Source organism: Apus apus, chromosome 5 (genome assembly GCF_020740795.1).
Source record: "Apus apus isolate bApuApu2 chromosome 5, bApuApu2.pri.cur, whole genome shotgun sequence".
Lineage (NCBI taxonomy): Eukaryota > Metazoa > Chordata > Aves > Apodiformes > Apodidae > Apus > Apus apus.
In genome coordinates, this window is record NC_067286.1 from 57,701,647 (window position 1) to 57,727,383 (window position 25,737).

At 38.9% G+C, this 25,737-nt stretch overlaps 1 protein-coding gene across 1 annotated transcript in view; it reads right to left on the reverse strand.

Annotated features, from left to right (window-relative positions):
• The window catches only part of JAG2 (jagged canonical Notch ligand 2), a 71,589-nt gene that overhangs the window by 35,771 nt on the left and 10,081 nt on the right, over positions 1-25,737 (reverse strand). Inside the window, exons 3-5 of the mRNA XM_051621437.1 lie at positions 8,637-8,691; positions 1,850-2,104; positions 794-854 (exon numbers count right to left, since the gene is read on the reverse strand). Of these exons, the coding sequence (XP_051477397.1) occupies positions 794-854; positions 1,850-2,104; positions 8,637-8,691 (371 nt within the window). The remainder of the gene's footprint in view (positions 1-793; positions 855-1,849; positions 2,105-8,636; positions 8,692-25,737) is intronic.

Consider the following 25,737-nt stretch of genomic DNA (forward strand, 5'->3'; position numbering starts at 1 on the left):
AGCGAGCAGATCCAATACAGCTTACAAACAAATCACTGCACAAACCCACTCTTATAATGATGCATACAACTCTGACCACAAATAAACTCAACTTACATAGAATCCCAAACCTGAAAGTAGACCTGTCCCACTTCTTCAACAGCCAGTGTAAAAATAACACCCACTTCCCCTTGACCTACTGTGTTGGATGCCTGAACCTTTACAAGGAAACAATCAACTCTTATGCAACCACAGAGGCTACTTCAGTCTTCATCACAAAGTTATGGGAACATTTCAGACTCTCAGATTTAGGGACAAAAAGCATTCACCTGGATAGAAATGCTTTTTTTCTTGGAAAACCTCAGTTTACTATATTTTAGTGATCAAAGTTGTAACATTGAGTGTTCTAGCACTGTAAGCATTTCCTCCTTATAAAAGTCCAACAAGCAAGTTCCCCTTTTTATTTGAGGAACAGACAGTACACTGAAGTTAAAGCTCCCAAGGACTTCGAAAAGAAACAAAACCCAAACAACAACAAAAAAAGATTACTCTTATTCGATAAAGGCACAGTCTTAGATTACATGAAGCAAACCTGTTCAGTCCTATAAGCACAATATAACAGGATTGCAAAACAGTATGAAGTATGTGCATTTCTTACATATGTGAAATCTGCTTCAGATCTATTTCCAACCATGTTTTTTTAATCAGATTATTTTTTTCATTTTGAAGTAGACTTTTTAAAAGTAGCAACATACACAGAAAAATACTAGAAAGATCAGTACTCAATAAAAGATACTCAAGCATGCAGACTTACTTGCATTCCCCAGGTGTACTGCAACCCCCATGGAGCAAATTACATCCTTGTTTACATACAGCTGTAAATAGAAAAAGGCTGGGCATCAGTCTGGGCAGCCAAGTATCCATTAGTACAGCAGCAATCTGGAACTGCTCAGCTAGGGCTTCTGTCACTTAGCCTCCTCATTGCTTGGGCAAAGCAGAATGTCTTTTGCAATGTTCCAGTAGGTACTGCTTCTGGCTAGCTAGTTCACAAAACACAATCCCATGACAACTATCAAGGAAAAATAACTCCTTGTAAAGTTTGCTACCAAATAGGTTTGCAGTAAGAGCGTCAGCACTGAAATATTTAACAAATACAGGTTTTTTAAACCTGGTGTTAGACCTGGTATTATGGTCAAAGATACACATGACCTGAGTAAGCACCAAAAATGGTCTTACATCTCATTAACAGGGTGTTTACAGAAAAGGAACTGAAAACAAAACCAAGAAGCCCTCAACAGAAGAGTATATGAAGTAATTTTAGCACTAGTGTACTCACTGAGACTAAAGGTAAAATGCAAAGAGACCTGACTGAGTAGTACATTAAAAAGGCTGACTGCACTTGAATTTCTGTTCACATAAGAGCTATCAAAAAACTTCCAGCTTGGCATCCAATACACTTCAAATTTTTTCATTTGTAAAAGTAGTATGACAAAGGCATTTTTACAGGATTAAAGCTACAGTGTTACTGATATAATCACTGTTCAATAAAATATTATATTAACAGATGTAACATTTTATGCTTTGAATTAACACCACCATTGAATTAAGTCAATTAGTAAAAAGATGATTCACTATTTCAAATCCTGAATCTGTTGTGTACCCTCCATAGCACACACCACAAGCAACACTGTATCCTGCCCTGGGCTCCACTCCTCAGAGGATGTTTTTTCAAAGTTTTATATTCAAAGAACAAAGTATGTATGTCTTAAAACTAATATGCTACACCACCCACACTACAGAAATACCTACTGCTGTTTACAACTGTTAGACATACATTCAAACTAATCTAAAATGAAGCAAACAATACTACCTTGTTTACACTCTTCTCCCATCCAACCTTCCATGCAGGCTTTGTTTCCATTTTGATCACACGTGTAGTGACCGACAAAATCATCTCGAGGGCCACAAAATTTATTGCACAGAGCACTGTAGTAATTTTCATCACACTTCACTCTTATTTGAACTTCAAAATGGGCAACAGGACCATTAAACTGTAGTGTCTTCCATCGATCTTCAGGGTTGATCATGCCAGCATGTGCCACTCGTTCTATTAACAAGTCTTCACCTTTTAAACAAGATAAAGTCAACAGGTGGTAAGTTTGATAGCACACAAGCACATAAATTCAAATCAAAAGTATTCAACTGGTTAAGAGAAAAACCTAGTAAAGAAAATGCTGATATGATAAAGATCTACCATATAACTGAATTCTCCTTTGCCTTGCAAAGTTCATTACAGGAAGGCCAATTTAAAAGTGTCCCAAAGGAAGTATTAAAAAACCCTGGAACATAATCCATAGGAAATAGCTTATTTTTCAAGGCAGCCAAACTTACCACACCCACATGCTGACAACTAGCAGCTTTATCTTGATATGAGGCTCTTTTTGCCTCCTTTTTTTCTTACAAAATTGCAAAATCTGCATATCCTAGCAGCTGAGATGTTGAAGTTCTCTGATGCGAATTCCATTTCAAAAATAAAGCAAAACACATTCAATTTGCTGCAAAATTATTAGGCAATAGTAAATGCTCTGGTAGGCATCCATCATGTACAAAAACTAGATTTTTCCATTTTATCATTCTCTCTACAGTAAAGGCAAAATATCCTTACCAGACATTTCATACAACACTTTGTGCAGTTGGTATTTGACATTTTCAGAAGAAAGATACCAGTTAACCCAGATTGTCAAGGGGCCATTCTCAACTCTGTATCCTGCTTATCCTTATCCTCAGTGGAACTACTGATAATTATGATCAGTGTTGCAATACATTCTATAAGCATCCTGCCTTGTCCTCACAGAAAGCAGCAGCACTGCTACCACCAGGCTCCATTAACTGAGATCAAATGTGCACAGAGTATTAGCAGTCACACGGGACAAGAGGATTCTAGGATACAAGATCATAAAACTGCCAACACAAAGTATTTCCGTTTTTATGAATGCCCATTTTGTATTTATGCATTTTATTCTTGGTATAGAAGCTTCAGTACTAGGAGATGAGACACAATTATAGTCAGTAAATGTTAAGAATAAGCAAGGCACAATAAGGGTAAGGGTAGACAGTGAGTAACCCCAGTGACATGAGTTTTCAAAGGTTTTCATTATTCAAATCTGGTAACATCCTACTGCAAGAGTTTTTCTAGGTGACACTGCAAGCTGCATCTGGAACTCCAAGCACTATTTCAGGAAAGGCACCGAGGTACAGAAGCTCCATTTATATACATGAATTTCCTACCCATTTGTGAAACAGTTACAATACTGCCAGCTCAGAACCAGTGGAGTCCATTTTCTTTAAAGTTTAAAGATTCTTTAAAATTCATATTAAAAGAAATTAAAACCCAAAAATTTGCAGAGGGCAAGAAGAGGCTGTAATGGTTGTGAGACAAAGTCTAAACTTCAGACTATTAATAACATAAAGCACACAAAGCTGGTAGTAAGCAACATTAAACTATCATTTTCAACAAATATGTTTCACCTACTTACTTTCTAGAACTCATTAACCTAACCAGTTTAGAAAATAAAACCAAAGGAATGACTGTTTCTCACCTAGGAAGTTACTGACAGCATAAAGGTAAACTATGCAGCCATTACCAAAGCTGCACTTCCCCCTCAGCATGTAAAAGGACTCCAGACAATTTTCAGTCAGTTCAGCACTAATGGAAAAGGAAATCTACAGAAGTAGTGGGCTCTGCAGTGCATTTTGTTATCTTAACATCTTTTTTCAAGTGTGCTTCTACCATAGAAGTCTTTTCTCTTAATATTAAGAAACATTTAATTAAACAAAAACAAAACCAAACTATTTTAATTCAGCATTGAAAGACTCTCCAATCATTAAGAACTCAGTATCTCTAATATTAGAAGTGGTATTGCCATGTATAGGCTACAGTTCATGCTTGCCTGGACAAGTGTGCATAAAACATTTTATGGCTAGACCAGACAGGCTGAAGTCTATCCCTGTTCTTTAACTCTCACATTTCTTTATGTGAACTCCTCTGTTCAGCACTATGTGGGTCAGTGTAAGAGTGGACAAGAAATCTTCAAGCTAGAAAAGGATGCCTGCATTTTCTTTTTGACTGAACAAGATATCTATCATATCACCAGACACCATTAAAAGATTAATGAATAGATTAAACATTCTTTCTCTAATGACTATTGATCTGAAAAACCTTTATGATAAAACTAGAAAGAGCTGAATAATTGGTCAGTCAAGAAATTTGAACAAATAGCCAACTTGCACTATAGAGCCATTTTCCAGCCATAAGAAACACAGGTTCATGAAAAACAGCTGCAACAGCCAGTGTTTCCTCAAACTTCATCAGATGGACTAAAGAACAGGTCCTGAGATTAAAGGACTGGCTTATATAATTAAAATCTTATCAAGCATCAGGGTAGTGCAGATTTATCAGATAGTTAAACAACTGGAACAAGCATTACAGCTATTACAAATATACTTATGCAGAACAGTCCTCTTAATACCCAGAGTGGAGAACAGGGGAAATAACTCATTAACGCCTTTTTTTTATTTTATCTTCACAAACTCCTCTGAAAAAGATTATATTCTGACTCTTGAGAGCTATTCCTCTAGCTTGTATCAGTAAAAGTAGGGCTTAACCACCTAAATAAGCAAGCCAAATAATTTACTCTGAACCCACAAAGGCATTAGGAAACCGGCTCCAAGACATTTAGTTTCTAATACTAAATTCTTAAGTACCGAAGTATGAGAATTCTGCTTTACTTCAAAGTAAAACTGATTCCAAATAGAAGGTGCATCTTCCAGAGAGATCTGGAATCGTGGGGAGGAACATGTTTGTCAAGGTTCCTCCTTCCTCCCCCACAATACCGAAGCGTTTCGGAAGATATTCAGTCTCTCACATTTAACTGCTTTGTTGAGATGGGTTTGCTCCCTGCATTTGGTTTAACCATTAAAATTCACGTTAGGAACTCACACACGTTGCTTTAGCCCATAGTAAAGGCAACGAGCTGCATAACAGGGTGTGACTGGTTATTGGTCATAAAAGCAGCATGCTCTAACATTTCCCTCCAGCTCAGAAGCAACAAGGCTTTCTACTTACTAAGTTTTCTACAAGTCTCTCTAGAAAGCAGGTAATAGTACAGATGTTTGTATAAAAGATGATAGCTAAAAGGTAGCTCTTCAATTAAGCAACTGATTTTGCTAAGAGGAATCCTTATCTGAAGAGTATTTAACTGTAACTGTACAGTCAGGAGCTGTCACTACACTTCAGGGTGCGCTCATCAGCACCCTCACTTTCAGCATAGGTCAGACATTGCCAACAAGCCACTCACAGGGCAATACAAAAGGTGATGCTGGTAGCTGTTTGCGTAAGAACATGAGTGTGTAAGAACTTCATGCACAAAGGAACAAAGGGTTCCCTTCTCAGGAAGTAACATTGTCTTCAGCCTTTTTCAAGGAGGCAGATTTGCATCCTACAGACTAACATGAAAGAGGAAGGTAACCACTGCATCCCTGCAGGAGACATCTAGTCAAATGGAAAGTTACTCCACTGGTAAAGATGCCAGCTTGCTTCATAATGGCAGCACTGGGTCAGGCATTGCCAAGACCTCTGCTACACAACTAGAAGTTTGCCAAGTCAAATGACTTACCTGGATAGTAGCACAAACTGCTGTGACAGATGACAGAGAACAGACCTTTCACAGGGACTTTGTATCTAAGGCAGTTTCCTCTCCCCCTCCTCCACCCTCACAAAGTAAACAAGTGGTAACACTATACTGCCACAAAAGGTTCCCTCTCATCCAACCCTGGGGCACAGGGGAGGAAAAAAGTGTAGAAGTAGTTCAGGAATCAGGATCTGAAAGACTCTGAGTTTGTAGTTTAAAGTTAAGTACTGGGGAAAGATTTGCCCTGCTGGACTTATTCTGGAGGTGGGTTCTTCACAGATCTGATCACCCCGCCTTGCTTTCGATGGGTACGAAGAATACAGGATGCTAGGTCATGGAGGGAAGAATGACAAGTGTTCTAAAACCTTCAAGACATTCCCAGGTTTCGATTTTTGTTTGGGGTGGGTTTGTTTGGGTTATTGTTTGTTTGTTGTTTTTTTATAAATACCCACTTGAAAGTCCAAGCAGGAGCACAGGACCTGCATTTAACTTTCAGCCTTACTCATCCTCATTAAAGGAAAGTAAAACCTGATTTTGGAACTAATTAATCAGCTTATAAACAGACTCTGGCAATTACTTTCATTAATCTTTCTTATAGTAGCAACAAAAGACACATGTAACCTGATCCAGAGATCAGCTCAGTGTTCAGGATATGACAGGGAGCTCAGCTTTCCACAGATACTCTCTTCACCCCTCTAGTATGAAGACAGTGTTTCTCTGGAGAAGATGCCATATTCTCTTTCCTATTCTTTTACATGATTTTTTACTCATTTGTCCCTGTTTGGCAGTTCAGCAGTCTTTGCAGTAACACAAGGGAAGTGTCTTTGTCTCTTGACAGATAGACAAGGCAAAAAACCCATTAGAGGATGCCCTGCCAAGACCACTCAAAAAAAAAAATCTTCAGCATTAAGGAATTCTTCCTAGGAATCCAATATGCAAATCTAAATTGCATTATGGCAATACAAGAGGTCTCTACCCTGGAATCAGTAAGCAGAATGCAGAAACATTTAACAAACACAAATGTTTAGCTAAACTTCTGCCACGTTATTGGTCAAGAAAGCCTTCCTAAATGCACGTGGCAAGCCTCCTAAGTTAAAAATATAACACAACTTTACAGCACCTCTCTGGGAGCCTATATTAAAGGGAGTTTAGCAGCTTCTCATAAGAGCTAAGCTGTAATTAGACTCCTCCAGTTCACAGAAACCGTTAAGGAGATGGCCCACTGGGCCTCCAAAAGACACTGTATATCCCCCCCCCTTGTCTTGACATTCAGGAAAAAAAATACATCAATAGAAGTTAAAAGATTTGTTAAAGAGCATGTTAAAAAACTAAAAGCGTAAAGTGATTGTCCCTTTGTCAAGGGTATTTTAAAGCTACAGACTCACAGGAGGATCCTGCAGATTCCAAGACAAACATAGTGAGTTAGAAGAGTATTATTTATTAAGTAGCTCATTTAAAAAAGTAGTTCTTAAATGCATACAGATCTGTTTTGCAGGATAGGCTCTTCAGGTTCACCCCTTCTACACCACCTCATAAGTTTATCTGCCATGTAGACCTTGGGCATGAATATTTCAATAGTCACCGTATTAACTGCCCCAAGGTAAATTATTCCCAAGCTGGAAACTATTTAAAGGAATTAACTTAATGTAGTACCCTTTGAACAAAGGTGGCCTTCAGTGAGTTGCTATGTAGAATATCTAAACTTATTCAAGATTCAGGCTTACTCTGCTCAGCACACAAGATCTCATTTTGAATACCAGGTTCAGCTTTGGGAACTGCCATTCAAGAAGGCTGTGGACCAACTGAAGGGTTGCAGCAACATGAATTACCAGACATCTAAAGAAAACATACCTATTAGAAAAGGTTAAAGGAGCTGGTAAACAACAAGACAGAAGCAGCTTAATTCTAACAGAGGGGAGGGCTCAGGAACAAACTACAACCTCATCATGATTTTGTCTATCATTGGAGACAGATTATGTCAGGAAAATGGTAAGTCTGTCAGGAAAATGCAAGTGGGACGGATCTCAATCTTCAAGTAAGAGGACCCTGAAACTCTAACATAGCCTAATATCAAGCTTTGCCAACTTTTTATGCTTGATGCATCTTGATAAGTATGGTCAGCGAAGCAGCAGAGAATAGAACCTATCATTAGAAACTGATAATGATTTGGGACATAAACCTTTACTCTCTTAATGTCCAAACAGTTACCTTCCTCTATATTCATCCCACCCAAGATTAAATAGTCCATTATTAACCACAATGAAAGTTTGAAGTTCACTTAACACTTGCAGCGACAAGTGTTGATTATTTTAAGACAGGTTTGTAAACCATTACCAAAGAATAGATTTGAGCTGGAATCCTACTTTAGCAACAATATGTCAAACAGCAACTTCATCCAATTTTGAGGTATTTAAACAATAACTTTGCTTTTCTTTCAGCCATGATCTGACACTGAGCATGAGCATTTACAGACCAGAAATGCAAGGTAACTTCCAGTACTTGAGGAGAAACAAATGAAGAAAAAAACATACCACAATTTAAAACACTTTCAAATACATCAAATATGGCTCCTTTATGGAGAGCAAGAATGCTTATTGGCTTAGCTCATGATGAAAAATATTGAACAACACGGTTAGGGGTAAACTGAGGAGAATTTCAAGTGCAACTCTGCATCAATTTTTTCCTTTTTTTTTTTAAAAAAAAGGCCTACCATGATCTTTTAAACATTTTTTTAAAGCTAATTATTACAAGCCATGCATTACAACCTTCACTTCCTATTGTTATTTTTTTTTTCTTATCAGGAATAATTTTTCCCAGTTCTAACCCAATATGCTCTGCCTGAACTTGCACATGCCCTTTACTTAGATAGCAGACTTGCATTCAGGCTGATTTGCATTCCCGCCCCCCCAATTTGTGTACCTACAGCACAGAGTAAGTGAAAACTTCAAGTTTTACATAAATACTCACCAGCTCTTGTATCATTATCCCAATCCCATGCTTCTAATATTAACGTGAAGGATCTCTGAAAAGAAACAAAACATCAATTAGATAGTAATAAAAAACTACCATTACACACCAGGCACAAAAAGGGATTTAGAATAAGGAAATACTGCTGCTATAAGAAAGCCAACTGAAAGCAGCTAAAAATTTCACTTCTCTGCTGTCATGTGAAAGCCCTTGAAGGCATCTTCTCAAACACATGAAATATAACAGCAGTAAAAATCGTGGGGCAAAACATGCTAACAGCAAAACAAAAACATTCCCACACACACACACCAAGGACTGAATTATTATTCTTCTCTTCCTACTACTGCATCTAATTCTCAGCTTTGCTTAGCCACAGAAACCATTTTCAGAAGCAGCTCTGAACGGTTTGATATGAAATGAAGGGTTCTGAACACTGGGAAACAGCTAGATCGTTTAGGACTTTAGCAACTGAATACCAAAAAAAAAAAAAAAAAAAAAAAGAAAAAGCAATAAAATCAGAGACATCCTCTAGGAAGCACATGAAAGATCAGCCTATATAACAGGTCTGGTTACTGCTTTCTAGAAAAGCATATCGAAAGAAGAAACATACAAAAATCCACCCTACACTTATCAAGAATTTTTACTTCTGTCTCATGAAAGAGGTATATGAAAAACGGACTTTCAAAATACACAGTAGAAAGATAAATTGTTACAGGAAGCACACTGGGTAGTACACTTTCCCCTGAGGAAAAAGGAAAAGCATGACTGCAGACAGCTTTAACATGGTTTGGGAAAAACATGAAGACTTTATTTTACTAAAGTAAGGCTTCAGGCCTATTTCTTAGGTTTATGAGCAAATATATAGGATAGATATTGATATTCAAATACTAAATTTATTTAGAAAGTTATCTTATGCATACCTGTAACATTTACCTGTTTTCAGTTTAACAGGAGTATCTGTCAAACCCTTCAGCTTTGCCAGTTTCTAGTTTGTCCAAGTTAACGCTGAGATTCTCATATACATTTAAAAGCAAGGAAAAAACCTCCAGGAACAGGAATGGTTGCACTACTACCCTAAAACCCTCACATACACATCTTTGCGCTTAGAAGCAAGCCACCCCAAAAACTGAAGCTCATTAAATACAGCAGAGCCCAGTTTTAATGTGTACAGAACTCACAGGCTAACAGCCTATTAATTCACATGGACATTCAGCCAAGAAATGGAGAACTGTCTTCAGAAGAGGATTATTCAAAAATTCAGCTCTTTCTCAGGGTGCTTATGACTATCTGATGTTGCATCAAGAGTCGTACACTTTTCTCTGGAGATAGCTTGGAAGTGCTTTGTGTGCCCTTCCCTTTCTCACCAAAGATTGATCATAATACTGAAATCTCCCATTTCTGGAACAACAGCAGCAGCAAGAAAGATGACTCCAAGCAACCTGAGCAGAAGGGCTCTGCCTGAGGTCCTTCAAGACTACAGCAAGGGATCAGCCTATTCAGAAAGGCACTTAATTGAGTATTTTTATATTGCTTAGTTAAACTAACATATAAGCCACAACATATTCCTTTGAAATTTTTTTCTTCTGTACTTTCAGTCTCACACACACACACTTGGGCAGATTTTCCATCACTGAACCAAGATAAAGGCTTAGTGGTAAACATATTACCATGAAGGAAGGAGGAGAAAAAGGAAGCTCAGCAGTGACTACTTTGGAAAAGAACAACTAGTGGAGGTTAGTTGAAAAACTGAAAGCCTCTACTTTTGAGGTATGACAATATAGCACAACACAACTCCAGAAGTTTTCTGAAAAAAAGTGTTAGTGAAGCACTTCAGGAGCTTTACCCTTCAACTCTCTGCTTTCCCCTACCCCCCATGCTCAGCATTTAGGGAAGCAGGATAGGGTCCTACCGTATTCTGAAAGCACTACCTATCAACCCTCTCCTAAACTGCTACCTGAAAAATACAGTGATTAGTATTAGAAAGTAACCACTACATAGTACTGCCTGTTATCTTCTGGCAATTACAAATCTCATTTTGAGTCAAAATTAGAAGTGTTAACCCAGGCACAATTCTGCAAATCAATGCATGATCCAAAGCTGTTATTCACCTCTCCTGCTTTTAACAACTGATCTTCTAATATAGCCTTCAGTTTTCCTGTATTCCATTGATTTGTATTAGAAATACAAAACAATGCTCAGGTGCTTCCAGATGTTCACCTATCTTATTTAAGTGCTTATCCTTCCTACTGCAAACTGGCTGTTGCATCTGACTGCCCTTACAAGCTAAGGTAGAAAAAAAAAAAATTAGCTGGGCTTGCTGTCTTCAGAAACAGATCAGCCAGCTATGCCGTCCCATCATTCTACTTGAAAGCACATTTCTGTCTTCACCTGGGATGCTAGAGAATTTTTGAGGGCAAAGAGAGCTCCACATAATGCAGTGTTCCAGCATGCACATGCTGGGAAGGCGTGAACGAGCTTAAAGAAGCATTCCACCAGTTTTAAGATGCTTAAAATAAGGAGTCACGCAGCTCTAGTGGCAAACCCGACCATCTAAGCTGACACAGGCTCCGGAGTTGAAAATACTCCTCTACTACCTCATAGGAACTTAATAGTATGCTACAGGCAACTATGACTGGTGCATAACTCTTCCGCCAAGATGGAGGACAACTGAATTTCTGACCAAATGAAGTGACCTTTGCAGCCCATGCAGCTCTGGCTGCCTCCTGGTGGCAGGCAGGGCAAGGACACGGCTCTGCAAGCTCCAGGTTGCACAAGCCTGGTTTCAAGCCCACGCTTCTAGCCTCCCTCCCACTGGTGGCCATCGAGAGCTATATGCCTATCTATAAAAATCTTAAAGAACATAGGTAACAAAGAGAAGACCCACACTTTAAATCCTGTCACTTATTGACATCTCAGCCTCTGTTTTCCCATAGCCCTGAAGTAGGTAACAGGAAAACACTTGGCTGTTTACATGTAAGCAAGCATAGAGAGTGTAAAATTTCAGGAAGGCTCCTAGTCAGACTTGTAGGAAATCAGAGATATTTAGCAAATGGCAGTAAATGGTACTGATAGACAAATGTACATTATTATAAAAATCAGCTTCAGCTGGGACAGCTCAGTAGTGCTACTTCCTACTTTCTACTGACAGTTACACTGTCACCCTTCAAAACCCCCTAAAAGACATAGTATGAACATAAGCAGAAGAGAAACTGAATTTTGTGGCTATTCTACTTCTAGGTAAGAGAGTTAAGGTTACCAAGCCAGCCTGTCATCTCTTCCTCACCTACAGCTATTTAGTAACTTTAAAGAGAAATTGCTCTCCATGGTAGCAGATGGATCATCGTGTTACAATTCCTACACCTCGAAACAGGAAACAGATCCTTGATCTACTGGTTCAAAAAAATCCCTCTCCCCTCCACAAGTATCAAGTCTTGCACTAGATCTGTTTAAATTCTTCTGAATTTTGCACTTCATTTTGAAACAGTTGAAAGTTTATAAAGAAGCATCTATATTACTGATTGTCATAGAATCACAGAACGCTTTGAGTTGGAAGGGACTTGAAAGATCTTCTAGTTCCGAACCCCCTGGATAGGCAGGGACACTTCCCACCAGATAAGGTTGCTCAGGGCCCCATCCAACCTGGTCTTGAACACTTTAAGGGATGGGGCTTCCACAACTTCCCTGGGTAATTACATTCATGGTATGCGGCACCAAGAGCTTTCTAGTTACTGCTCAACTATCGGAAGCATTTGCTTGACCATCAAAAACATTAGTCAAAAGTTTAATGTCCATACACTCACCCATACTGGGAGCCCTGCCCAATAACCAGAGTAAGAGCTATAAGCTGAATAACGCTAATGGATACAATTTTTTAAATAATGGATATAAATTACTGAATAATACTTTTAGCTTACACAATAGACACAGTAATTTTATGAAAGTTCTACCATTGACTTCTATTAGTCCCATCTGTACTCTTCAACTGAAAGTGTATGTTAGACCACCCAGCACATCTGCTAGCACCAGCTGCAACTAACTCTTCCGGAGCATAGGATAAATACACCAGATGACATTTATCTTAAATTGTGCTTCCAGAAAACAATTACAGAACTTGCATTAATTTAGCTCTTGTCCAGAATCTAAGGTCTGCCCATACTGTGAATTTTTAAACTCCTCACATCATCCAGCAGTATATTGGCTCTCTGATATATCTTTATTAAGTCTAGCTTGAAAGCTATTTAAGGTAAGAAGTTCTCCACAGAGGCTGTTGATCTAAGTGTCTTCAAGTTCCTGTATGAATTTAACAGAAAACTCTAGTTTTCTAACAAGTGTCATAAGACTGCCCCAAGTGCATGAGTCCTTTATGCAGAATGGACAGGCACCACCACACCTGCTTCTTTTCTAGCTTGCACAGAACTCTTCTTCTAGGCTGAAGAGATTAGAAACTTGCAATAGCAAGACATGGACATTCCAGTCTGTTCTCATGTAGAAGAAAAGCTTTGTAAAGTAGCATCTGTTGTTAATTTCAATTAGTAGTAGCAAAATATTTTTGAAGCATTTTTCTAGCAGCCATGGCAGAGATTGGAGGTGGAGAGGATGGAGGTGAACAACACTGAAAATACACTTGTTTCTACTGACTTTGGTGCCTAGGTTTATCTTCCAGAAAGATTAAAACATACAACAGCATCTGTGCTCACCAAATCACAAAACAGAAGATGTTAAAGTCAGAAGAGGAGCATCACCACACTCCTGCAGAAGAAGACAGCTTTACAAAATAACTGTCTCATAGGAGTTAACGAAACAGGTATGTCAAGCAGTTTGGAAAGATACAAATTAAGCCTGTTTATCCTGGTGATGCTGCTTCAGTTGCATTTTTCTCAGAATTGATGTTGACAAAAGCAACTTCAAAGTGTTATTCCACTGTTTACACTAAACAAAACACTCCCTGTACTATCCCAGCGACCTCCCTTCTGTGGAGGGGGGAAGAAGATCTGTAGTATTGGCTTGGAGTTGTCTTTTCATGAACTATTAGTATTACCTTGATATTAACAAATAACATTCACAGGGGTTTGGTTTGGGTTTCTTTTTTGGCAAACCAGTCAAGTCAGACTCTTCATTCCAAGAAAGATGATCAAATTCCTGACAGGACTTTCAATCAGCTATAGAACTTATATTCTCCAATTCAAAATCTGAAAAAAGCAAAAAGCTATGGCTGAACTGAAAACAGTACTTGATGTTTTCTGCATTGGTAACAAGCTACTGTGGATTAAAATACTTTTATTCTATCAAAGAATTATCAATTTTATTTCAATAGAAGGAGTGACTGGAGTTCCTACAGGGGAAAACCTCAAGAAAGCAGCTATGAAGTACCAAAAAGCACAGCTCCTGAACAAACTCAGAGCTCACATTACCTTCCTGTTCCACAGTCACCCAGTAAACACAGAATCTCAGGACCAGTAAGTACCATTTATTTTCAAACCTCAGTCTAGGACAGGCAATATTTGTATTTGAACATTTCAACCATAAAAACAAATCAAACAACAGCAACATATAATTATTCTTATTACTAGCCTAATTTTTGTAACTTCTGGAATCATTCATCACAAATTATTTCTTGCAACCAAGTCTTGATCAGCATGATCGACTCTCAGATTTGCTTTCCTATAAAACGTCTAGACAAGTGAGGAAAGCAGAGGTCTGGGGGCTTCCCCACCTTTTTTCTCCAGCACCTCTTCCCTTTCCCCCAGCAGCCTGTTTGTCATGGAAAAAGCTGACTTAAAAGCAAGCATATCCTATTTCCTTCTCCAGGAGCTCACAGCCAGGCAAGTTCTTACAACTTCTTCATGAATAAGCCAGAAGTACAAAGGGAGCAAGGAAGAAATGAGGAAAGATTCTGAGAACGTCCAGGACTCATCTTCAACACAGGTGTAAGAGGTAGACAGAAGGTGTTCAACCCTGCAGGTTGACCTCTTAGAAGCAGACATTATAAAGACATAACAGAGACCTTTACTGAAGGTATAAGTGTTCCCCATTTTGAGGTGCCTGGGAAGGGGGCTGTTTTTTGAAACTTGCAGGATATTTCATGCAGGATACTTGCATGTAAGAACATGCCTGCTGAATGCAGAGGCCATTCTACCACACAAAATCATAAAGACACCAATCCTCTAAATCCTGATTTTTCATTTGAGAAGTACGCACCACTGACATAGTGAGTCCTAATCAAAAGCCTCCCATTTAGAAACTAGGGCTGAACAATCCCACTTTTTCAGGAGTCCTGTGAAAGGCCAGGTTGGAGTACTGCAAACATCAGCAACAGATGGCAGAAGGCAGCTGAGCAAGTTGAAGCTTTTTTACTTGAGAGCAATTACTGCTGTTATACTCCTCTTGGCCCAGTCACCAAAGCAGGATGATGTTTACAAACTCTGGAGCTCAACTGTTGTGTGAGGGGAACTCTTTATGAATTAGCTCTACCCACCAATCTTCAGGAAGTCTGCAAAACCAGGGGGAGAAACGGGTATTTTCTGCCATGGTAAACAGCCAAGAGGCTGATATCTCCAGCTACGTAAGTTTGAACACTTCATTCCACTCCTACCCCAAGCTAAGCAAAGTCAAAACCAGAGGGGTGTGTATGTGTGTACGCATATGGGGGTGGCCAGGGGAATCTAGATGTCTAGACTATTAAGACTCATTTTATTGCAAAAGGAGCACAAATAAAAACAACAGGTGAATAAGCTAGAGTCAGTCTTGGAGTTACTATATCAAATTTAACTCCCAGGTAGAGACTCACCTTCAGTTAAAGAAAATTACCCAGCAACTAGGCAGAAGAATCCTACCAACCACCAGCTGCATGCACCTAAAGGATAAAAAAACTTCAAGGTGGAACTCAAAGGGGTATTACAACATCTATTTTGCAGTGCCCAGTTCTTTGTGAAGCCAGAGCCTAGTGTGTTTTTCTCCAAGGTAATTGAACTACTAAATCATGACATACCTTACCAGATGACATATTACAGATTTGAAGATACTCTGATCCTGCAATCATAGTTTCTCAGTATGAGTGGGTCTTGATATATAATGACTCAGCAAACAATCTAGCAGTAGAGTTCTAAAAGTCATCTGAGGTCACACACTGGTTTTAGCTAATTCCTGTAGAAATAATGACCCATTTTCATATAGCAAGAGGTCAAAGAGTCCTATCTCTGACTAGAGCTCCTCAAAAGAGGACACTAATGCAGTCACCTAGGACAACACACAGAGCAAAGAGAAAGCTCTCTGGAGATCCACCTATTTATGAGAAGCTAAGCCATCAGAAGAAAGATTCCACAAGCATCTTGTGACTTAGCACCATAGACAGAAGCTCAAAAAAGAATCTCAGCTGATTCAACCTTGTGACAAATTACATCTTAGAGTTTTTGTTCCCAATACCACAGTACCAGCCCTAACCTTTGGTAGCACCCTCTGTCAGACAGCTGCTGCAGACAGAGCAGCAGCATCCCTGAATACCCACAAAGCAGGCACCTCCCTAACAGTTATCACAGTGCCAGAAGCAAGTCATTAGCTTCTTATTTAGAAAAACTGCAGGAGATCTGACCCAGCAACAGTAGTGTCAGACTTAGCTGAAGAAAATCTGATCTGCTAGCTACTCTGCGCTCACAGGACATTAAAGGTTCTAGAAGAGCCCATCCCAGTTTTAAAGCAGTGCCTTTCACCATTACATGCACAGCAGCAATGCACGTCCTGGAGAACAGAAGTAATTCCTGACTCTGCTTTTTATAAATATCTGCTATTCACCCCCATCCTACTCCATCCCCCTTCCCCCGATTCCTGCATATACACATCTCTGTTGCACTCAGGGAGATGAAGTTCCAACTTTGAAGTCCAAGCTGTCAACTGTGGTCACTCAAATTTGAACAAATACCATAGGATAGATTTGCTTCCACGTAATCTATTTTCTTTATACTTCCACAACAAACCAGAAAAGCCAAAATGCACCAGTGAAAACTTACCTACTCAGGTACAAGGGCTCCTGTGATGTCAGCCTTTGCTGAGATTTTCCAGCAAGAAATAAGAATACAGATGTTTAATACCAATACAAGCTTTCAGCTAGCATATTTACCAGTTTTCTTGAAACACTTATTTTACTACAAATGCCTTCTGCCTATGCCACCTCTAGGCACCTCCTGTGTGCCACAAGTCTCAACAGAAGTACTGGTTTATAAAACAACCAATAAATCACAAGTGACAGATTTATTTTTTTTGCCAACTGATTGTGAAAGCATAATACTCTTAAAAAAACAATCCATTTAATCTGAGGTGAATGATCAGCAACTACAGTTTTATTCTGGTGACTAGAATAGTGGCAATTCTAAGAGGTCTTGAAACCAGTTCAGACTAATGTATACACAGAAATAAACTCACCAATTAATTTATTTCTCTTTCCATGGTATTTTTGAGAATTCTTTGTACCAATTGTCATAATGGAAGAATTTCCATTTTGTCATTTAAACTTCCAACCTTGCTGAATGTAAACATTTTCAAAGAGCCTCATGTAATCCTGAGTTAATGACAGTTGTGACTTCGTTCTTCTGTGCAAATTCAGATTGATGAGTAAGGTTTCACAAAATACATGCTGTGATTTGTCAATTCTATAAACATATAATCCTCCAATCCCCCAAGCCCAGCTTCTTTCTAGCTAAGTGAGTTCTCTGCAGAAGCTCCACACAAGTTCTTTGATCAAGAGATCTGCTTCCCACTCAAATCCCTGTCTTGACTATTTAATATTCAGAAGTCAGTTGGAAAGCACACCCTGGCTAGAAGGGGAGGCTAGAGAACAAGGGGGGAAACAAGGAAAGAGACATTCAGTGTTAATGCCTCTGAGTGATTCTGTAACCAGAAACAGAGGGAAGCAGTGTGGTTCTTCCATTCACTCCCTTCCAAGAGAGGGGATGACTAGAATCCCCCAGGAGAGGAATGTTAGAAATCAAAGGTCCAGAGCAAGGCAACAAGAAGAAACAAAGAATCAAATGATTTCCACAAGATGAACGAAACAGCTGGTCAAAACTCCTCAGCCTAGAAGGGCGATGACTGGAATATGTGAGACAAGTCTACAAAGCTACAGAAGGCTTTGGGGATGGTTGGGAATAGATGATCCATTTTCTTGTTCTTGACAGGAACTAAAGAGCATCCAATTAAGCTAACAGGAGCAATGGTCAGAAGAAAAGAAATGAATGATGACACTTCATGCAAAGCTCAGCAAAATTACACAGGTTGCCTAAAGGTAAAGTGGTTTTAAAAGCTTTGTGGGTCCAAGTGCAGACTGGCAGAAATACTTCAGAGAGATCTATCACAACTAGTTCAGGAAGTTCCCAAGTTGAAAATAAAGCTCAGGACAATGAAAATTTCCACATCCTTACCCTTAAGACTTCCATGAACATTTGCTTATACTACCAGAACTCTGGATTCAGTATGAGTGCTGTTCTAAAACCACTTTTCCGAGGGCCGAAATTAAACTAAGAGATTACTAAACAAATAAAAACGTACCCTGTAGAATCTTGCATGTCTGCTCAAGCCAGCAGTATCTATCCCAGCATAACCAAAATTGTGACCAAGGAGTGTTAAACAAAAACAAACAAAGAAATAGAAGCCAGGAGAAACAAAAAACAGGTCTGAATTAGATTTATAATTTTAACTCAGAAGTAGTGCTTGAAAGCCATGACAGAATTTGTCATAATGGAAGAATATGATCAAGATTCTCCTTTCTGCATTACTGAAATTTCACAAGCAATAAAATAATTGCAAAAAAAAAAATCAGTAAACCATGTAATGCAATACATGCATGTCAAACCATGTACCTGTTTTACAGTAGATGCAACAAATGTTATTCAGAAAAATCAACAAGCTGAGCTAGAGCTGTTAACTGGAAGACCAATATTTGGAATAAAGGTTTAGAGGAGTATAGGCTTCTGAAGCTTCCCCTGAGGAACATGTAATCCAGTCTTTTACGAGTGACTACGTCAGGTGACAGAGCAGAAGAAATTGTCATACAAGGGCAGATAAGAGAAGTGCACAAATGCAGCAAGCATTTATCATTTATTAACTTGCTGAAGATTGACAAGTGCCAAGCAAAATACTAAGCTCATTGATTTCATAGCAATTTTTCACACAAGAATTTGTCACCACATTTGTAATAAAAATCCTGGTTTATCTATAAGAAAACCAGTACTAGTCTTGGGGAAGACGAAATTGAGGTTTACACAAAAAGTAACTGAAATAATTAGGCAATTCCTCTTCAAACTTTAGCTATTCTATTTACAGTAGTCAAAACCTATCCCTACTCTTACTCCACCAAAAGTGGTTCTGCACTGCCTATTTATGTTGCTGAGCCAAGTATCACCATTCCAGACAGACATGCTCCTCCACACTAGCTAAAGTGCAAGCAAGAAATACCTCCCCCATTAAAACCAAGACCTCTCAGTCACTCAGGAACCAGTGTCTCTAAGGAACAAAACAGCTTTCAAAACATCACCTATATTCTCCAGGGAGAATTAAGGGAAGAATAGAAAAGGAAGGCTAAAGATTAGGTTAGCATGACTGGCAAAAAAGCTCTGAAGACAAAAGCATCTGTGACAGTCTCAAAATACCAACTAGTAAGAAATAAAGTCTCAGAATTTTAAAACTGAAAGGGAAAAAATTAAAAAGTAACAGACTTATTGCACAAGTTGCCCTAACTTGATCGAACCACCTCAAATGCAACACAGCTAACCATAAACCCTCTCTACTCTGCTCTTGTGAGACCCACTTGGAGTTCTGTGTCCAGTTCCAGACCTCCCAACATAAGGACAACATGGAACTATTGGAGCAAATCCAGAGGAGGAACATGAAGGTCAGAGGGCTGGAGCACCACTCCTAAGAAGACAGGCTGAGGGAGTTGGGGTTGTTCAGCCTGGATGAAAGAAGGCTCTGGGGAGACCTTACAGCAGCTTTTCAATATTTAGAGGGGCCTACAGGAAAGCTGGGGACAGACTTTGTACAAGGCCATGTAGAGATAGGATGAGAGGTAATGACTTTAAACTGGAAGAAGGGAAATTTAGGTTAGAGATTAGGAAAAATTATTTAGTTTGAGGGTGGTGAGACACTGGAACAATTTGCCCAGAGAGGTTGTGGATGCCCCATCCCTGGAAGTGTTCAAGGGCAGGCTGAATGGGGCTCTGAGAAGCCTGGTCTAGAGGAAGATGGGTGTTCATGCCCATGGCAGAGAGGCTGGAACTAGATGATCTCTGAGGTCTGTTCCAACCCAAACCATTCAACGATTCTATGATTAAACCTACCTGCAAATACTATAAGGAATCCTTGTCATTACTCAAAACCCAGACACAAAAGACAGCAAAAAGATTCAGTCTCTTTAGAGCAAGTCAAATTGATTGTCCAGATTTCTAACAGATGCTCCTAGATACTCTGCATGGATACCTAGCGTACTCCTGATAAAGGAAAACAGTAGATTAATCAGCCTAGCCCTGTGGATCTGCCTAAGTAGCTTTGTACCTGACTGTCAGTCAGTATAGGCTCAGCTCAGGGCTCAGACAACACAGATTTAGAATTTGAGCTGAGATCAGAATCCTTACTCAATTCAGGAAAAACATTTTAGACCAAAAGGAAAGCAGGAATTAAGACATCTCAGGGCTTTCAGAGCCACAACTATTGAGGTTATCCTGTTTCAGGTAAACTGTGATTTAAACTTCTGCACACTGTCCAGTACAGAAATAGTACCTTAAACATTTTGGTCAGTACCCACAGAAGACCTTCTCCTTCAGGACTTTAACAAGTAATGGGAAAAGACTTCAGAAAATGAGTACCATTCAACAACTCAATAAAACTGCTTTTCTTCCACGCAAAGGAAGCCTACCCACCACACACATTCCAGTCTGCAACACAGAGCATGGCAGATTTTGGCTGCATGGTGGAGGTCAGGATTGGGTCTGCTGGACAGTGGCTAAGCATCCCACAAAAAGTTGCAGGCATGTGGAAGACAGGCATCAGAAAGGAAAGCTCTTCCACTGCAACGCCCTGTTCACGACTAGTGTAGAACAACTGTCTAAAAAAAAAAAAAAAAAAAAGGATGATACGTATGCAAAGTAAAATCCACCTGAAAACAGTCTTCACAAACCATCCTGCTCATCACTTAGCTTTGCTTCAATAGCTGATCAGAGATAATAATCAGTGCAGAACACAGAAGAGCTAACACAACCAGCAGTGCCAGAGCTCAGAAGGATTAGTCATCTCTTCTACTGCCACAGCTCCCCTCTGCTAGTTAATTTACCTAACACACCTATATACACAAACTTTATGCAACCTGAAGTTAACCAGTCTTTAAATGTCTGTTGATGTGTGCCTGATCCAATGAGGTTTTCTGAAAAGAAAGATGGGATATAAAAAAGCATTAGCAAGTTTCCTTCTTTACTTTAGGAAAAAAAAAAAAAAAATCAGAATCTAGAAAAGCCAGCCAAACACAAAATAAAACTATTTAAATATAACAGCTACCAAAACAACATAATTCAGTATGCTACACTACAACCATGTAAAAAGAAGAGACAACATCCTACTGGCTTACCTGAAGGTAACCAAACAAGTGGCACAGTTTGTGTTGTACCTGTCTCTCAGATGAAAGAGCCTAGTATAACCTTGCCAGATTTCATTTCTGGTTTTGACAGTTCTAGAGCAGAAACAGCAGGAAGGAAAATGAAACTAACCCCACGTGCATCAACCCTGCACACATGCTATAACCTCAAGTAATAGCCTTCCCTTCCATCCTAATCAGGGAAATCACAGGATGTTGATTTTTAATTGAGATTAGAAATTGAGATGAAACCAGAAGTTATATACAAAGGAGTAGCAATTCCAGCAGATGCTTCTCTGTTAGTATTAAATTTTAGTGGACAGAGGTCAGAAACCTGCCAGAAAACACTTTTTAGACAGAGTGTCACAGGATTAAGCTTTCAAATATACATTTTGCCTGATCATTATGTAATGGAAATAAACAAGCTATTTACATCTTAGATACTTCACAGCCATTAAGATACAGTCCTCTCTACCACAGCTGAAGCTAGCATGAGCAGTTTCCAGAAATCCACTGAGTTAATCCAATAGCAAAGAAGAGAGGAAAGTATTGATGAAATTAGAGAGCAGAGAAAAAGCCTTTTAGAAAGAGATGTGTACAAGTACATTACCATGCAGACAGTTGGGTACCATCTTAACATAATTTTATTAGATTTAAGCCGAAGCTTTCAGCCTTGCTACCACCTTTGAACTGTTTCAGACAAACTTGATATTAACCAAGTATCCACGTCCTGCTCCTTTCCTAAAGTTCTGGAAGAAGTCCAAGACAAATTAAGCCCATTAGATGTACATTTTCTTGTTACATTAATGAAAATGTAAGTAGATTGTCTCTTTTGAAGTGCACGTAGCAACTGTGAAAACCCATTAATGGTTAGCACAAGACTTGTTTTATGCTAATATTTATAATTCAAAAATGAACTAGTAATTAATACTGCCCTTTCCTTCCCCTCCCCTCCATGTGGCATGGATATTAGTATCCTCTGGGCACTTCAAGCCATGCATCATTATCATTTCAACTTGAAGTCAAAAGGGAATTAAACTAACTATGTAATAACATACTTTAATTATTGTTCTAAAGAGAGAACACCTGCATGCACTCTCTTTTGTATTGGAAAGATGCATGCTAAGAAGGTAGGCAAATATAGGGGGAAAAAAATAGATATGCCCCCAAGTTCTATGTATGCAAATCTCCCAGGAAGACAGTAGTGTTTTATCTTAACCCTTTGAAATAATGTTAGCTGTTGATAGCACCAGACTTTCCCTTTGTTTTTAAAAAGCAAATATCCATGAAAACAATTTAAACTAATGAGCCTAGATGTCTTGCCCTGGGAAGAAGAGAGGCCCATGTTCAACTTCTGTTCCTAAGGGAACACAGAGATTAGGGCAATGTTCTTCCAAGTACTCTTCAACCCTCTCATCAGTCCTACACAACTGAATCAACTCCAGAGCTAGCTGGGCAGCATCAGTCACAGTTGAAAGAGGACAGAAGAGGCAAACAAAGGCTCTGCTGGCCCACAGTGATGGCAGCAGCTGACTGGGCCAACATTCATACAGCTCCCAACGAGATGCATCATTTTCTCCAGTGGTGTTGGCTCTCAGCACAGGTATTGATTTTCACAGGCCTTTTCACAATAATGAACACAAATATCTAGGTTTTATTGCTACATGAACTGCATGACAGTTGCAATCAAGTTGAAGTTCAAATTTGCATAACAGACTTGTTGAATATATAATAGATTTCCTCATGGCTAATAACAGCTATGTCAGTAATCCAGAGGAAGGGGATAATACGTGAAAGCTATTCCTCATTTCAGCCTCAAACTGAGCACCAGATCAGTTTTGCATTTCTGCACATGCTAAAGAGGCTGGTAGAGAGAAAAAAAAAAAAAAACAGAAAGAAAACACCTTATTTCAACTTAATAGATAGCTGCTCACCTTCCCTTACCACCTCAGCTCTCTCAGCCAGGACACTGCAGACAACCAAAGCTATACCCGTATCTTGCTGTTAATCATAGATTTACAGCAGTAAGTTGATCAGAAAAACAGGAGTCACGACTGTACAAGATGGTGCAAGTTCTTTCATGTAGACCAATGCATTCAAGGAACTTGAATAAAGGATTAAACAGGGATTCTGCACACAGGTATGTGCATGTAGTTAATAAAAGTAGAAGCACCAGAGTTTAGTTGTGAAAAAAGGAAATTTATAAACATGTTCCTGAAACAAATGCTTGTCTTGCATTCTAGCAGCAGAACTGGATCTCCTGACTAGTACTTTGTGACTACAGTAAAATTTTATCACATTTGCAGCACCAACCATTACATTGTATTTAATTACTATTAAAAAGGAACTGTGTACATCAGCAAATAAACACAGTATACAAAAGCATACATAGCCTACAATTCCACAGTAGCTAGCTGAACATATGACAACCAAGACTTGATCACCTTAACAATGCAGCATCAGAACTCAGCAAGTCTTCAAGTTCATTTAATTGTTGACCCCTAGTTATTTCTCTGGGGGATGCCAATGTTGCAGAGTCCCTCATAAGGATGAGCATTAATACGAAGCCACAGAAAATGACATTAAAAAAACCTGGAGACTAATTTTGCTAGTCCAATGCTGAACTCATAAGACTGTGTACTAGTGAATACTTTTGAGTTTCCTTAGGATTTTATTTGCCACTGACTCTTCCACTGTTCAGCCTTCTACAGATTCCTTAGCAAGCTGAAGTTTCACAGACTACCAAATCTTGAAATCCATCCTAAGGGCTTAGGGACAAACAAATTATCACCAACAGCAAGCTGCCACAAGTCAAGACTATCTTCTCCTGTCAGCTAACGCTTAATTTACATACGTTACATTTGCAGTGATCTGGGAATTCATATTAACAGCTTGAGAAGATCTGTTGATATGCAAGTTTGTTCTTCTGTCTAAACCCTGTGACAACTATGTATTGACAGTCCAGTTTAAATCCAGGACATAGTGTTAGAAAAGAAGAATATGAATTCTGCAAATTAACCTCTGAAGAGCTGTCACCAGCTAGATTTGAGCAACCACTTTACCATTCACCTCCTACAGAGCAAGAGGAGATGTAAAGTGACTACAAGCTATAAACCACACAACCCTGAAGATATCCCAGCTTACCAGCAAACATCAGAAGACACTGCAGGGGCACTACATACTTGGCAACCAACATCCTAGGTGCCTATGCAAGTCTAAACATTTCAGTTTCTCTACTTCCTTCCCTTCCTCACCTTCTGATAGAAGAAAGCACTGGTCTGTGTGGATGAATCATGGAAACAATACTCTGCTTTAGAAAGGTCTCCAACAGCCAAATATAACACTAAACCATTTTGGGCCTATATATAAACATATGGTTTAAACAACAGTTTATAACCAACACAGGAGCTGCTATCGGTCCATTGTTGTGTACAAAAACCCTAGTCATTAGTGAGGGGCAGCAGATGGTTACGCTTGCTCTTAATAGTCCCAAGTAAACATGATCTGACTTCTAGACTTTGTTGATTACATGCAGCCAGTTACAGTAAAAACTCCACCTTGCAATAAGGAAAATTCTGTTACTGTAACATAGAAGAATTAGTAATATCAGAAGCACACCAAGAATTTATTTTTTTGTACACTGTGAAAAAGAAAGAACTGCCACTAAAATCTATTAAGCAGCAACACAGGTTACCGGAGCAGAGCTATTAAAATTGTCCTAACAATAGGAAGGTAAGCGGTACCAAAAACAGCACATGCTAAAAAAAATCTGCCTCAGTCTTGATTGGAGTAGATTAACACTATTTATGTATTTCTCAATTTACTGCCTAAAGTACATGTCAGTCAGGCCTTCAGGTATGAACAAGCTCCCTAATTAGAACTTAACTTCTCCAGCGAGAAACCCCAGACTTTTAACAATAAAAGGGTACACTGTGTTTTAAGGTCAATGTCTCAACTTTACAATGCTATAAATGGAATTATACATATTTAGGGAAAAAACCAAACACTGAAAGAATCCTACTTGATGTTTTAGGTTAACTGCCAGCTCATACAATATTTCACTACAAGTTGCATGTACAGAACTGCTTCAGAAGGAGTAAGAAAGGCTACTTGAAATTAGCATTTTCTACCAATTGTAGGTTACTGCATCAATATTAATATTGCATACCCACTGGAAGTCCAAAAATGTAAAATTTATCCAATTTGAATGCTAGATGCTTAAAGTTACTTAAGCAGATATGTTCAGAGTACTAGAAAATCACAGGAGAGACTACAGACCTAGCTGACTGTGTGGAAGTGGGAGGCACTGCAAGAACAATTTAAGTGTAATAATAATTAAATAGTAATGCACTAAAAAAACACACCAGGACACATCCTGCTGGGAACAAGATATATATAATCAGGACTTTAAGCCCAAAGCAGGATGAAAACCGATTGCTCTGTATGTACTTGTATTCCAGTCTTATCTCAGATTAAAAAACAAAACAAAAA